This window comes from Lichenostomus cassidix, chromosome 1Aa (assembly GCF_008360975.1).
Source record: "Lichenostomus cassidix isolate B80296 chromosome 1Aa, HeHo_3.0, whole genome shotgun sequence".
In the NCBI taxonomy this organism is placed as follows: domain Eukaryota; kingdom Metazoa; phylum Chordata; class Aves; order Passeriformes; family Meliphagidae; genus Lichenostomus; species Lichenostomus cassidix.
Window position 1 is genome coordinate 44952865 of NC_139480.1, and position 15142 is coordinate 44968006.

At 36.0% G+C, this 15142-nt stretch overlaps 1 protein-coding gene across 9 annotated transcripts in view; it reads right to left on the reverse strand.

The window, feature by feature from the left end:
* The window catches only part of ANKS1B (ankyrin repeat and sterile alpha motif domain containing 1B), a 397467-nt gene that overhangs the window by 261495 nt on the left and 120830 nt on the right, over positions 1-15142 (reverse strand). For all 9 annotated transcript variants that reach the window (XM_085047083.1, XM_085047078.1, XM_085047079.1 and 6 more), the window contains one exon: positions 1138-1274. In XM_085047083.1, coding sequence (XP_084903209.1) covers positions 1138-1274 — 137 coding nt within the window. The remainder of the gene's footprint in view (positions 1-1137; positions 1275-15142) is intronic.

The window sequence follows — 15142 nt, forward strand, 5'->3', positions numbered from 1 at the left end:
TGTCAGCCACAGGAAGGCAATGGCTCCAGACAGAAATGGCAAGTGCACCTAGTAATTACCTTTAATTCTGCAAGACTTTCTGAAGTGTGTGCTCCAATGAGTACTGAAAGGAAGATTCACCTCCAACACTGTAACTCACTCACTTACGTGCTACCAAAACAACCTGACTTACACAACTCCTAGGAAAGTATCCTGTATCCTTCAGCTTACTCCTCAAGGAAAACAAATGCCAGTGACCTACTGAGGATACAAAGCCTGCATCCACTAGCATTGGAGTGGCTCAGTTGCAGAGATCAGCTCAGTAATAAAGAACAGATAGCTGCACTTGAACTCTAAATTAGTAGGAGAGGAATTGAAGTTCTTTTGGTTCACACTAAAAAAGTTTCACAATTAGTCAATTCAGCACCCAGTTGTCCCAGCTAGCTTTGGCACACCTAATGGCATGGCTTTTTAAACAAGGAACAAGACCATCCCAAGGTTTCTTCTGACTTATGTTATCCCACGATTCTAAAATAAACTCGTCTATGCTGATTACCTCTATACTACTAAATTAACATCTAAGATGTATTTATTTTAAAGTTTCGATTTTAAAGAGCTGCACACCTTAAAGAATTATAAGGAGCACTCAAGTTTTACACACTTTTTTCATCTTGTTTCTCAAACAGCATTAGAAATATGAATACTTAGAAAGGATGGAAGTTCATAAGCAATACTACATGGGAAGGTAAACCAAAGAAGGTATGAAATATTATAACTTCATGTAAATGTAGATGCAGAAAGAAGAAAGTAAAACTGAAAAAGTAATATGGAATTAATACTGATAAAATCAGAACATAACCTTAAAAGTTAACTAACAGAATGCAAAAATACAAAATACTGCATAAGGACCTCATTCATCTTTCCTCCTATAAGAAATATGCACTGATAGCTCTCTGTACATTTGGGGTCATGCATAAAATGTTCTATCTTCTTCTGCTACTAAGATTGATTCTGAAGTACAAAAGGTATTTTGTGTTCTGTTTATGTCTTTGACTCAAATGCATAAAGCCATAACATCCTCTTGGAGTACATGCATCATAGCCTGCTATTAAAACGAAAAATACAACTAGTAAGAGGATGCTTATGGTGAGCACCTACCTGAGGACGTATAACTTTCACTATGTTTTTAAGTGCAGTGTCTGGTGATGGAGGAGAGCAGTCAGGTGTTGGGCCTGTAGAGCTGTTTCTATGGTTACCAGATCCTGGTGCGGTAATTGCTACCTGAGGTGCATTATCTGTGGATAAAAATAACATTTATGTGAAATAACAAATACTTCATATATTTTAAAAGTGAATTTTGAAAACAGAAGGCTACTCAGAGCACTATTTAAACTTACAAAACCTAACATAATTTAAATATATTTGTTAAGGAATATATTGAATATCTACACTTATTTTTTCAGCACATACATTCATTTTATGTTAAGGCAAGATGCAGCATTTGCCCAATACCTAAACAAGATGAGGTGGAAACAAATATTTTACTTTCATTACCTTGAATTACTGACTGTGAATCCAAGTATTAATACTATAACAGGGGTGACTTGAAAGGGAGATGTATAATGCAACTTCTAGCTTACCCTGGAAAATCCTAACAGGTACACCCCAGTCCTACATGTTGTACAAACACATACAAACTTAGAACATGCTAATAGCCATCATTGACAACTTTCTGATCACACTTTAACATTGTGATCAGCAAAACTGACCAGCAAGGATTAATTACATGAAAATATGCTTAGTTTCTCAGGTAAAATCTGCGTCCTCCACAGAGTTCTGCACTGCAGTAGTTTCCTTTCCAGGTGTACCTCAGCTATAACCTACAGCTGGCTTAAAAATACCTGCACACCTGCATGCACATGGGAAACTGCTCTTTGGACATATTTCGCTCTTACCATTTTATGGTACTGTGACAAACCTTTAAAAGGACCTAAAATATCATTCTTACCCTCTCTAAATGTTCTTAATGCAGTTTGAGCAATGAAATATTAGTGAAAATCAGATCAGAATGATCACAATGAAATAGCTTCTCAGCTGTGATAGTAACCAGTCATTGGAATGACTTAGCAGAAAGCCAGAAACTCCACTTCATGCCTTTAGAATTGTATCAGTAAAGAAAGGCTTTCGTTCAGATTTTGGGGAAAGTGCCATTGCCTGTGCATGGTTATGGTGGTTATTACAGTGCCTGTGAATTTACTGAGTGCCTGTCTTTGTGAGTCACAAAGATGTGCTCCACACTCCTAAATGATGTCAAATCTCATGTCTGTGGGCCTCAGCTGACAGCATGAAGGGTTCACAGAAGAAAGTAAATTTATTTGTGATTGTGGTGGTTCTCCGATATGTGCTTCCACTCTGTGGACAAATCCACTCCAGAAAAACCCAAACACCAGTAAGTAAAAGCAGTTCTTTCAAGCCAGAGAATTTTTGCATGACCAACTTCTTCAGTTACGCACATAAAGTCCTCCATCTGCACAGATCACAAATGCCTCTGAGAAAGCCATGACAGAAGTTCTCTCTCTCAGTCCTAGTGACCTGAAAGAATTCTTGGAAGTGTGACAGAGGTATCAAAGGGAAGGAAATACCCAGTTACATAAACAGAGCTAACATATGTTAAAGGGGAATAGTTTCAGGATTGTAAACTTTATGGCCTTTCCAATTTAGAGATGCTTTCCCAGCATGGGTGATCGTAGGATATACTTCCTGCAGAAACACTATGTAACTAGATGAGGTCTTAAAGTTTCTAATCAAATACAGACTGACAAATTACTCTTCTAAAACAAATATCAGGCGGAATGTTTCAGCAATACTGGTACAACACCTAATGAAAATATACAAAAAGTTCAGATGGCAGATTGGCAGACAAACAAAATGAGGACATCTTGTAGATAACCTTAGGTGTTACCTGACAGAGTGAACCCTACCTGTCACAAAAACAGGAAAGTCCAACTTTTTAAAAAAGTGTCTCATCAAAATTGCCAGTCCCTTAGGTATGCAGTCTTACCATACAGATGAGTTCTTCCTGGTTCATCACAACTATGCACAAAAAGCTTGGATCTGAAGTAATTTATTTTAGAAAGTAATAACTATGTGTTAATACGATGTATCAAAATGATTTTTACACAGCATTAGAAAGGAACTCTAAAGGAATTCTCACAATAACATAACTGACATGGAAGAATTTTGATAGCATTTCAGAAAGCCTTAAGATGTCTCTTATTCTTTTCTGTCTGACCTGGTGTCCAACTTTAAAACTGTTTATGTAAATGAGTATTCTGTGATTTGAAAGCCTACCTCATAAAAGGAGGGATAGGTATTTGACAGGAAGAGACATCTCTAAAGCCTTGCCATACTCTGAAAATCCCATAGTGAGGATGAAGGCTTCATATGAGTGTTAGTAACACCTTAAGTGAGCTGAAAGTCTCAGCCTCTTTTGCTCCAGAATATGAAATAGCATCTTCTTTTACTCTATGGACAGATAGAGAATCATCAATGAACTCCCCTTACTGAGGAATCAGAGAGTTGTTCTAAGAGATGCCTGCACTGTTTTTGGGGAGTCATTAAACAAGAGACTGCACTGTGATCAAGAAATGTGGGCATACAGACACCATATATGAAGGCAAGAAATAAATTCTAGAGTGATAAATGTTCCATAGGAATCCAGGTAAGTGTACTTAGTGCACTTATTTACTCACTGGTGGGAGAAACTAACAAAATTGTTTTCTCTGACAGTTAAAGCTATAAAGAACACAAACTCCTCCATATTTGAGCAGTCCCTGCCTTTCTGTCACTATTTCCCTGTGAGCCTCTGGGGCTGTGCTTAGCACAACTGCCCTTGAGCTCTTTAGCACATGAAAGCCTTGCAAGTGAAATCAGGGAGTCCTGCATATGCAGAAGTATCTCAAAGATGGATCACTCAAAGGACAGATGGTAAGAAATGCAGCTTGGTGCTGATGGTAACAAATGCACTTTTCTGCCCACCAGTTTACTCTGTTTCAAGCCTTGTTGATAGTCACCTCAGCTCAGCTTAACCACTCTTTGAATATGCAGAAGAGGGTAACAGAGGAGTCAACTTATAGCAGCAATATTTTGGTCTTTTCATAGGAAAGACTTCTTGTGGCCTCTGTTCAATAGTATCTCACTGAAGGATAAGTTTTGCCCCTACATACAGTCCAACATGAGTGGCATTGAACTGGCTGGGAGTAACATTCTTGGAAAGAAAATTTATAGGAAGGTATACAAGAGGGGGAACAGGGCTGTTACATGCCCTACTAGACAGAGCTGAGGAAAAAAATTCTCCAGCTGCAGTGTGAGAATACAACAATAACCAATTCAGCAGCACACACAATATGCAGCAATCTCAGAAAAGAGTAGCTACAGTCTTTCTTTCCAAGCAAAATTAAGTGGCAATATAAGAAAAAATATCATGTTTATAGAGTCTAAAGCCAAAACTTTGCAAAAATAAACCATGCCATTTTTTCTAAATAAACAGTCAAAAAAAAAAAAAAATCCAACTGCTCAGTATTTCATGCCTTCCCTTCTTTCTCAAGGGGCTAAGTGTCTGTCATGTAATGGTTTTTTGTAAACAATTTCTTTATTGTGGACAGCTGTTTATTTTCTCAGTAGGATGTTCCCATTAGGCAACCAATAATGATTTACTACCTGGGTCTGCTCCATCAGAAAGAGAACAACACCATCAAATTAGTTCCTGCAACCAATTTGGAGGACCTGTCTGTTTATGTATACAGTACTCATAGTTTCATTAAGAGTATCTTTGAATATATTTTCTCTCAAATTAAATTATATAATAATCATGTTTGAAATTTCTCTGGTGACAAAACTAAAGCAATTTTTCCCCCCTTCAAGTAACTATAAAGGCAGTACTGCAAGTTTCAGAAAAACGTTTCATGGTAAATAGAACTTGGAAACTTAAGAAATTACAAAATTTACCTAGGAAAGATTAGCTCTCATGCTGAATTTCTGATAGATGCTACAGATGGGGCCAAAAGGGAGGTCTTTATGGCTGTCATTACCTTCTAGTTCCTGGCTCACATTGCAATAATCTAGATGTTTCTCAGTCAGATAACACCAGGCTCCAGGGACCATCTAGCAGCTAAAAACTAATGAACTGCAGCATGCTCGAACAATATTCCTTCCTGCCTCCATCACACATGAGAAGCTGTCACAAGATATATGTAATTGGAGCTTATTCTGTTTTTTGAAAATCCTTTCTAAGTGCTTGACATTCTCAATTTTCTTTATTTCAGGGCAAAGGAAATAAAATAGAACAAGGGAAATATATGAATGTGGTCTTCTTTTAGTATACTGTAAGAGCAAACTAAGCTGTTATTCAAGGGCTGTCTTCTACGATGTCAGACAAAAATATAAAAATGCTAACCGTTTAACTGAGATGATAAAAAAAAAGTCATGCACTGGGAATTTTGCCTTTTCCTGCGCTGTGTGCCATCAGTACTGGCTTCCTATGTCTTTTTCATAGGGAACACTGCATAGAGAAAAATGCCCTCATGGATAATAATAGACTGTAACACCAGAGTTCAACAAGTGCTTCATTGACATTTCCATCCTACTGTCTATGTACTGTGAGGACAAACCGCTCACTGAAACTTTTCTGAGATTTTTTTTTTCTCATAAATGTGCTCAAGGAAAAGGCATTACATGTGCATAATGCCACAATATTAACTATCAGACAAAACCAACCAGAACACTTACTACATCCCAGCAAGTAAAATATCAAAAGCCAGACACAGCCCATATTCCAGAAATACAATTATAATTAGATTGCACCTCAGAAATGAATCTTTAAAATGGAACACACAGTTAATCTAGTTTTCTACTTTCACTGCAGAGACATGCTAGCACCCTTATCAAAATTTACAGTTATGTCTGTATTAGCTATTACATCAGTTATTTGTACAACTTAGTGTAATGGCAATGGATCAGCAGATCAAAAGCAGTTTGTCTGCATGACGCTCCATTTAGAATATATGTGGGTTTGAACTTTTAGCACTGTATAGCAACTTATTTATTCTACCAAACACCCCCACCATACGTCTTCCTCACAACTTCCAGCTTCCAGAAGGACCCTATGCTTTCAGTGCCCACCTAAAATGGAGCTTCAGATCTGAAAGGAATCTGGTTTATGTGCTCCAAAGTCAGCCTGTGACTGAAGCAATGAATGGTAACTGCAAATGATGATTTATTTCATATTCATATCCAGTGCTCTGAGCCAAAATGCAAATGTATACTCCATCTATCTTATTTCCATATTCAAACCATTTGTGGGGTCACTTAAATACTATATTCACAGATTTACAATTTGCTATAAAAATGGAAGAAATGTGTATTTAACTTTAGAGGTATGGATCAGTAATAACCTAGTACTAGATTATACACTACACACCTAATGCTGTGTTTAAATACATATACTAAATTCTAAAACATCTGAAAAGATAATACTAGGCATGAACAAAATCCTTAAGGCACAAATCCTAATCATTATGACCTTGTAGAGCTTTATACTATAACCTCAGGGCCTAGATAGATTTGTACACTGCAAATCTGGGAGAGAAAAAAGGCAAGGGTGGAAAATGAATCTGCATGAACACACATACACCTAAATATATAGAGATACACCTGCACACATAAATGGGCCACAAATCCAAAGGCACCCTATTATCACTAGTAATAGCTTCCTCCAGCTCTTCTCAGAGTGGAGTATTTCATGCAATGCTTCAAACTACTTGAAGGTAGGTCTGCATCTGTTTTGGACACCCCAGCATCAGCATAATGCAAAAATGTGAATAAAGGTCCATCTCATCAAAAGGTCCATCCAGCTCAGTGCTGTCTGGGCTCAAAATGCTTTTGTTTGGTATCAACACAGACCTAAGTTTGATCAATTATAGCAGACTAAATTTGCTAGACTATCAGAAAACTCTAATTCTGGTGGGGCAATTCCTATGGTTTTGGATCTGTCTTTAGAAAAAATGATGGAAGGCCTTTGCTGTATCTGCTATACATCCCCAACATCAAATATGTTACATGAAGACAAAAAGCTATGAAAAGAACATGGCAATGCTGATCATCTGTCTTGGACAGAAATCAGTCATAATCACAATAGAAATCTTGGAAGAGTACAAAAGGAGATAATATGGAAATAGTCCTATTTCCAGAGGATCAGTCAGCAGTGACTGAACGTACATACATCTATTTGCAGAGAATAGAGCCACCAGAATGGCTACTTTAATTGCCTGGTTAAGAAATTAACACATTAATGTGGGTCCCAACATGTGTGGTACCATTAGGAGCAGATTTCAATGCTGATTGATAATGCGGGAGTGGTCATCTAGTCCTTTTAAAATCTTCATAACTAGAATGGAAGAACAATTGCCACTCATAATCACACTGGAGTGATAGACCCAGCAATATTTTCTGATTCCTGTGATAATCAAAGATATGGAAGCTTTATCAGGGATGTGCTGATATCCTTATGCTGAGGAGACCAAGAAATTTGCCCTGATCATGCTTCAGGGAATCTTTCCTATTCTTACTGAGCTTGATCTACAAGCAAGAGAGAGACACAGATCCCCATGAAGAGTCATCTAAACCTGATTCTGCATGGTAAGTGAGAATTTGGGCCCAGTGATCCTCTGAATCTTGTAGAAGACTCATTAATAACCCATTCTAAGGCAGAGCAAGGAGAATCAACGCATTATTCTAAAACATACCCACAGGCAGACTTCAGTAAGACTTAAAAACAGCATGTGTGTTTGAGGACAGCACTTGGGCTCAGTTCATTCACTGTGGGTCAATCTTGGCTGCTGGATTCCAGCGACAGCAAATTTACAAGGCAGGAGCCCAAGCCATCAAGTTGGAAGGAAATAACACTGACCCAAAAGTGAGCAGAATAGGTCACAAAATAACAGGAATCACACTGATTTGATTCAGAGAAGCCATGCGTAAGGCTTCTTTGGAAAGCATGTGTGATAAAAATGTGGTGTCTCCTGTAAGTGGTGGACCAATTGCAAAGATTAACAGCAATTACATATAGTAAATTAATCAGTTCATACTGAAATACAGAAAAAATTAGAAAATTTCCTATTTTGTCAGGCAGATAACAAAAACATTCATGTTATCTAGTAGCCTCAAATAGGGCTAAGTAATTTCCCATAGCATAGGATTCAGCTTTAGAATTATTTTAACTTGACTAAATCCCCACAGCAAATCTTTTCTCCTATGTGACTATTCCACATGACATAAATCTACAAACTACAGATAAAAACAATCATGTATTTCAGGATTTCAAGAAACAAACGTTACCACAGACATTTCAGAAGAACAGATGGAATAGTGAATAACAGAATCAGTAGGTAGCTTCACTGGATGCCTAGGGAGAACGGTTGGACTCAACTGTTCAAATTTGCTCTTTTGAATTTGCTTGGTTCCCACACATTTAAACCCGAATAACCATTGTTCTGAGTAAAATTGTAAATATATATCTGCAACTGTCTTGTTGAAAGCACTTGAAGCTATAACTGGCCCAATCTTGGACGTGGCAGCTATTTCAGGATTGTGTTTGGAATTAATTACCAGTGAAGTGCATTCCAGTGGCAGCAGGAGGTCTGTTTAGTTGTTTCTGCATCATCCAAGAGAGTTGGGTATGACTATTATCAAGTTTTTATTTCCTCTAATCACCCACCTGCACAAATAGACTTTGGAACTGCTTCAAGCTTGCATAACCCTTGTAATACCAGGCAACTGTCTGGAAAAACATCTCTCATTAAGTACTAATGAGAGATGATGGGTGATTTCCACCATTTCCTGAGCAACCTTTTGAGACTGCCTCTGCAAGCTGCTGATGTCTAATTGAGCATTCAAAAACAAGACTACACAGTTGCCATCTACCTTTTTTTGTGTGTGTGTAGTGGCTTTTTTGTTGGCTTTTCCATATTTAAATGGTTTGTAGTGAAATGATTGCACTTGTCTATGACAGATAATTCACAGATTTCTGTATTTGCATTTTCCCAGCATATAGGCATCATATTTCTGGAAGTTCAATGAAAAGCATAGGGTATAGTTACAGGTGCCAAAATATTTTTATTAATTTTAGCCATTAACTAAAACTGGAATGCCTAATAGTCTCAAAAACAAATTACGCCCAAAAAGAAAGTGAGAGGTCACAGAATATGATCATATGCATGCCTTAGCATTTCACAAGGCTTCTCCTATAATCCAAAGCTAATAACCAAACTGGGCTTTGCAGAAAACATATTCTACTCTTACAAAGGCAACAGATGATTACTGAATAAAGCTACACTGAAAAATTATTTCAGAAAATAAACCACAAAAGGTGGTAAGTGCTCTCAAATAATTTAAATAATACCAATGATAGCCATACACCCCAGGGATCAAGTTCACTTAATAAATAATTTAAGCAGTCTTGAAGATAAACCTCCCAATATACACCCATCTAAAGCTGCAGTGAAAATCAATTAATGGGAAAAACTGTATTTTCATGAGCTCATGAGCTTCAATTCTTCTTAGTATCAACTAATTAATAAATCTCTTTATCAGAACACTGAAATCAATGCGCTAACCAAATAACTTTAAAACCAAAGAGATAGAAATGATGGTTTAAAATGTTTCGAGATCTAGTTATTCTTATTTAAAGTATCTAAATTTTTGAGCAACTTCAGAGAGATTTAGATACCTCAACTCTCACCCTGAAAATTTACATTTTTGTGTTTAATATATATTTATACTGAAAGAAGTATCTTGTTAATACATATTGCATATTATCCAATATCCAATATACACAGTATCCAGTGTAACACTTATACTAATTAAGCATAAAGAATTTGTCCAGCAGATAGAATACTCTATTAATACACAGTCAGAATTCAGGGAAACTTCATGGTTTTTGCTGTTGAATTTGAAAGTGATACCAAAAGATCTGTACCAGAGTGAACCAGCTATATAGTCCTATATGTTGCTCTGATAATGTCCAAATCACTTGAGAAAAATAAAGGAAAAACTGTGGATAATTTTGGAACAACATAATCCAGTTTCCAACCATTAACAGCTAATTTGTGGTACTACAGCATTAAAGCTTCTAATAACTCAAAACCCAAAAAAACCCCTTGATTGCATTTTTTAATTTCCATATTCTCCTTTTTTATAATTAATATGCTGAAACATTTTGCCCTATTTTATATATTTTATTTGTACATAGAATTTTCTTCTGAAAAATACTAAAATTCTACCCTTTCTACTAATATTTCTGCATTATTTTCTATCATCTGCAATTCAGATAAAATTATATATTATAACAGTGTTATATATTTAGACATTATTAATCTTACCTTCTGACTGACAAAGCAGGATTTATGCAACTTCTGCTTTGAGTGTTTAGAATCTTCTCAACACTCCAACATATTTAATTTTACTACTGTCACAGGTTTCTCCTCTTATTTTGGTTTTGGATTCTCTAAGATTCACATGCTAGCTCTGCACATTTCTCAAAATTCGTCCCATTAGGTATTCCCACTAATACAACCTACTGCATTGGCTATAGAGACCACAGATAGGTAGTTTGGATAGACTCTTGGAATTTTTGAGAGCTGCAGTCAACTACATAAAGGAATGATAAAGTTAGCACAAAACTTTGTATATAGCGAAGAGGTATGCTATTTGTATTTGCTATTGACAGCATATGCATAAATCTCAATTTCTAGACAATGCAGCTTTAGTCTATTTGTTTGATATAGAGCCAAATCAGTATATTCAGAGAAGAAGTATTCTAGCACGATGGAGCAGAAACAAAGAGGGATTATAATTAAGTGAAAGTATGGGGGGGGGGGGGTGTTTCCAGGTTTTATGGAGAAAAATATGGCTTAAAACTTCTCAAATTTCTTTAACTTAAAGTTCTTAAAATGTAACCAAGAATTGCAATTAAATCACACAGGAACATAGATAAGTATTCAACTAAAACAAAAGAAGGTTCACACAAGTCCTGTCACTCTTACTGCCAGAACTCCTAACCACTAACAACTTCCTACTGCAAATGCCACTATTCCAATAGAACACAAATTATCAATAGCAAATTCTTCTTGCAATTACAACAGGTTGGATGAGAAAAACTCTGAAAGACAACTTAGATATTTGATCAGAAGAAGTAATTTTTTCAAAATTTACTTACACAATATTCACAGAAAGTTCTGATATCTTTTCACCATAATGTAAGACACAAATAGATGTAAAAATAATGGAAATGCTTTTGGATAAAAATTTAGTGTCAGTCCCAGTACAACGGGTAAGAAAATGGTTTTAATTGTGCTGCACTATTTATTATGTATCTTCCATCATGATGAAGAGAATGATTTCTGAAAGAAAAAGGATGCAGGGTGAACTGGAGCTGGAGCTAGACTGCAAAGAGTACTCTTACCAACAGCTGATTTTAATATCATCATCCAGAACAGGTACAACTACATACACAGATATACTGTACTACAGAAAGAATGCACCCTGCTCTGGAGCCACAAAATATGAAAAGGTCTTCTTGAAGACTTTCTGTTTTCTGACAACAATAAAGCAACTGAGTGTGAAAATATTCTTTCATATGGGTTCTTCCAGATTTGAGATATTTAAAGGCATATCAGTAAAAAAAAAGGAAAATACTGGTTTGATACTCTGTTGCAGTAGCAAATTACTCTATTATTAGATACTATTAAATATATACTGCATTAAATGGTTCTAGATTGGCAATGGAAACCCATTCCCACCCTATTTTGATACATAGCAAAATCCTCCATACTTACACAATTCAAGTTTTCTTTCCAGGTGCACAAAAAGGAAATGGCATAAAAAGAACAAAAACCAAATCTCTGTAAAGTAACGGAAGATAACTTTTTGGCAGCAAGCTACACGTTGCCATCCAGACTAGCAGATGAGGAAGGGAGACAGAAGCAGAGAAATGGAAGTAAACGAATGTTTTTTATGTAGCTTAAAATAGAACAGGAGGGAATTTAATTTTTTTTTTTTTAGAAAATACAACACTGATTATCTTCACTAGGAATCAATGTTTTTCTATTTTTAATCATTTAGGACACTGAATAAAACAAATAAATCTGTTCATTATGTACAAAATTGGATTATTTTAGAAATTGCTTAATATTTTCACAAATATTTTGACTTTTACAAAATTTAGCAAGCTATGCCAAGATTTCTGCTTTCCAAATGCACTAAAGTTAATAGAGAAGTTAAAAAAATGCATAAAACATGTAATTCTCATTAAAAAGAGTTCCCAGTGGAACACAATTAAAGGCATTAAAGTATTAAATACAGTCTCTTAATTCTTTTCACAAAACTACCATGTTTAAGTTCTTTTTTACTGGAGAAGTAAAGACAGAAATAGGGGATTTTTTTTTAATAATAAAAGATAGTATTTCAGATCTGATTCAGGCCAATGCTGAAATGAAATTAGTAGTGTGGATGTTCAGTTGATTGTATGATATAAGCTAAAATTGTATGCCAATTTTGACACAATCAGTCACCAAAATAAATTCTCCTAAAGACTGTCAGTCAGAAGAACCAGAAATACACTTTAGTTCTTTTGCTGGTAAAGGGGAGAGTTCCTGCTGTGCTAGGATTAGTAGAACTGTCGAAGATGGCAAAGTTACCAATTCCATTCACATTGAAGCCAATGACTTTTCACTATAGTATTTGAAAAAGTACAATAACTGTGTGGCAGTACATGACTCTTAAAGAGAAGAAATTATGGAGAGCAGGGAGGGGTAGCAGGCAGAGCTATGATCCAAAGACCTCAGCACCTGCCTGTTAGCAGTGCTACCAAACCACGGTGAAACTCGTGACAAATTACTTTCACCATATAAAAAATTATTAATCCAAGTTATGTTCTTGGGGAAATGCATCATTTTCAGGATGTTTTCATACGAAATACTTCTCCGAGCAGGAAGAAAGTCCCAGTGTGTGTTTGCAAGAAAGACTAGGGAGGAAAAAGAAGATAGCAGCGCAGGTATCCCACAAAGCTTATTCTCCCGCAAACTTCATGGGTCCTGCTGGAGCTCAACCTGATTCTGACAGAGTAGGGCAGGGATTGAGTTCATATTTCTTGGTCTGGCATGAAACTGGGATGCATACAGGATGCACCCAGCATGGAATAGAATTCTCATGTTGTGTGATACAGATATAGTCACTCATATTATAGCCTGATACTTAGGGTTCCACATCCCTGATTTGGGACATGGAAATACAAGGGACTGCCCAAGTTGTCAAATCTAATACCTAAATCAAAAGTAATCACATAATAAAAACTGTGCTACACATCTATTTGTCATCTACAGCAAGTCACAGACCATTCCCTAATAAACTGTGTCAAACTTGCAACTTTCCATACAAAAATACCAAAAAGGCTGGAAAAACTACACAAGGAGCAGGAGAGATCAGGAACATTGTTAATGCTGAGAATGTCTATAGAACCACAAGATACGTATATTGCAGTGTCCATCGATTAATCATTCAGAGTGGAGCAGCTTTATCATCTGAAATTGAGAGACCAAACAGTAGAGAAACTAATCTTCCACAAAAGAGAGTTCTTTGTGTGATTCAACACATGTCTATATTACATTTCCAGTGTTTCTGAAAACCACTTTAGCTTTTTTTACAGTACTTAAACTTCATTGCATTATAGACATAATTCAAGTGAAGCACTAACTCTTGAGCACTGGATCTCTCAAACTATAGGACTCAGTTTCATCTCAATGCAAAATACCACAACATACAAAGCCTTGAATATAAAAGAATAGAAAGTATGAACTCAAGATAACTGGCTCTTCCTAACCTGTAAAACAGAGTAATATTCAAACTGAAAAACTTTGTAGAAAATTCAATTTAAGGTTTGTAGTAAATTTACAGGTGCATCAGGAGACACATAATTTCAAGCTTCTATCTCTCTAGAATGTACCAAATTGCATGTAAACTGTAAACCAATTAATTGTAAGATGAAGTTTTACTATTACTCATAATATTAGCAATTTGATGAGTTTTATAGGAGTATTATTTCCCATATATCGATTAAGTTACTGACACTTACAAAAGGCACTATCACTTACATCTGCTAAATTATCAAACAACCTCATCAGCATTCTGAGGTGTAGTATTACTTGCTAGAATGGAATGTGTTCTATGTTGTCTATATGTATTTCAGCCCTAATTCAAAAGAACTTGCAAAGGATGTTGCAATTAATAGTCATTTAACTGAGAAAAACTCAAATCCTGCTAAATAATATTTGCATATGGGCTTTAAAATGCAAAATACGCGCAAATAATTATGTTCCTTTGAATTATTGTTGTGATTTGAAAAAGGGTTTTTGTCTGACAGCATGCAGTCAAGTGTATAATGAGATCATTCTAGACAGTAATCACACCAGGATGAAACTGAGCGTTGGTCAGAATGCACACACTTTGATGAGCACTGATTTGCAAAAATTGCCCAAAACTCCTGTGAGGGCTGATTTTTCTCAACTGCATTTTAATGAATAATAATAAAACCCAATGAAACATCAGGAAATGTTTAACATATGTCAAGCAGCAGCCTTTTTCTCTCAGTTTGCAGACAAAATGGAAGCTAGTCCTTTGGAAAATGAAATTACTGTAACAACATAAACACATTTACAGAAACATAGGGGATGGGCAGAGACATGCATGTATTTTGATACTGAACTGGTCACGTGGCATCAGTCGTCCCCATGTGTTTTAACTTCAAATATGACAGAGTGTTTTTAAGAATAACACTTCATTCTTCAGGAAATTATCAGAGATGTTATCCAGGGAAGCATATGATGGGGAGCAATTATCTTAATTATATACTGAAAACCTTTTAGAGGGATGATAAGGTTTTAAAGGAAAGTACATTAGAGCTGCAATATGTAAGAATTGACACGACTTGTGCAACCTCAATTCAGTCTCCTGTGAATATGCATTCTGAAGAAGCCTTTATGATTATAATGTTGTTTCTCCACATGACCTCTGCTGCATCAAGGTCATAAAAATGTGGGGGAAATGGACAATG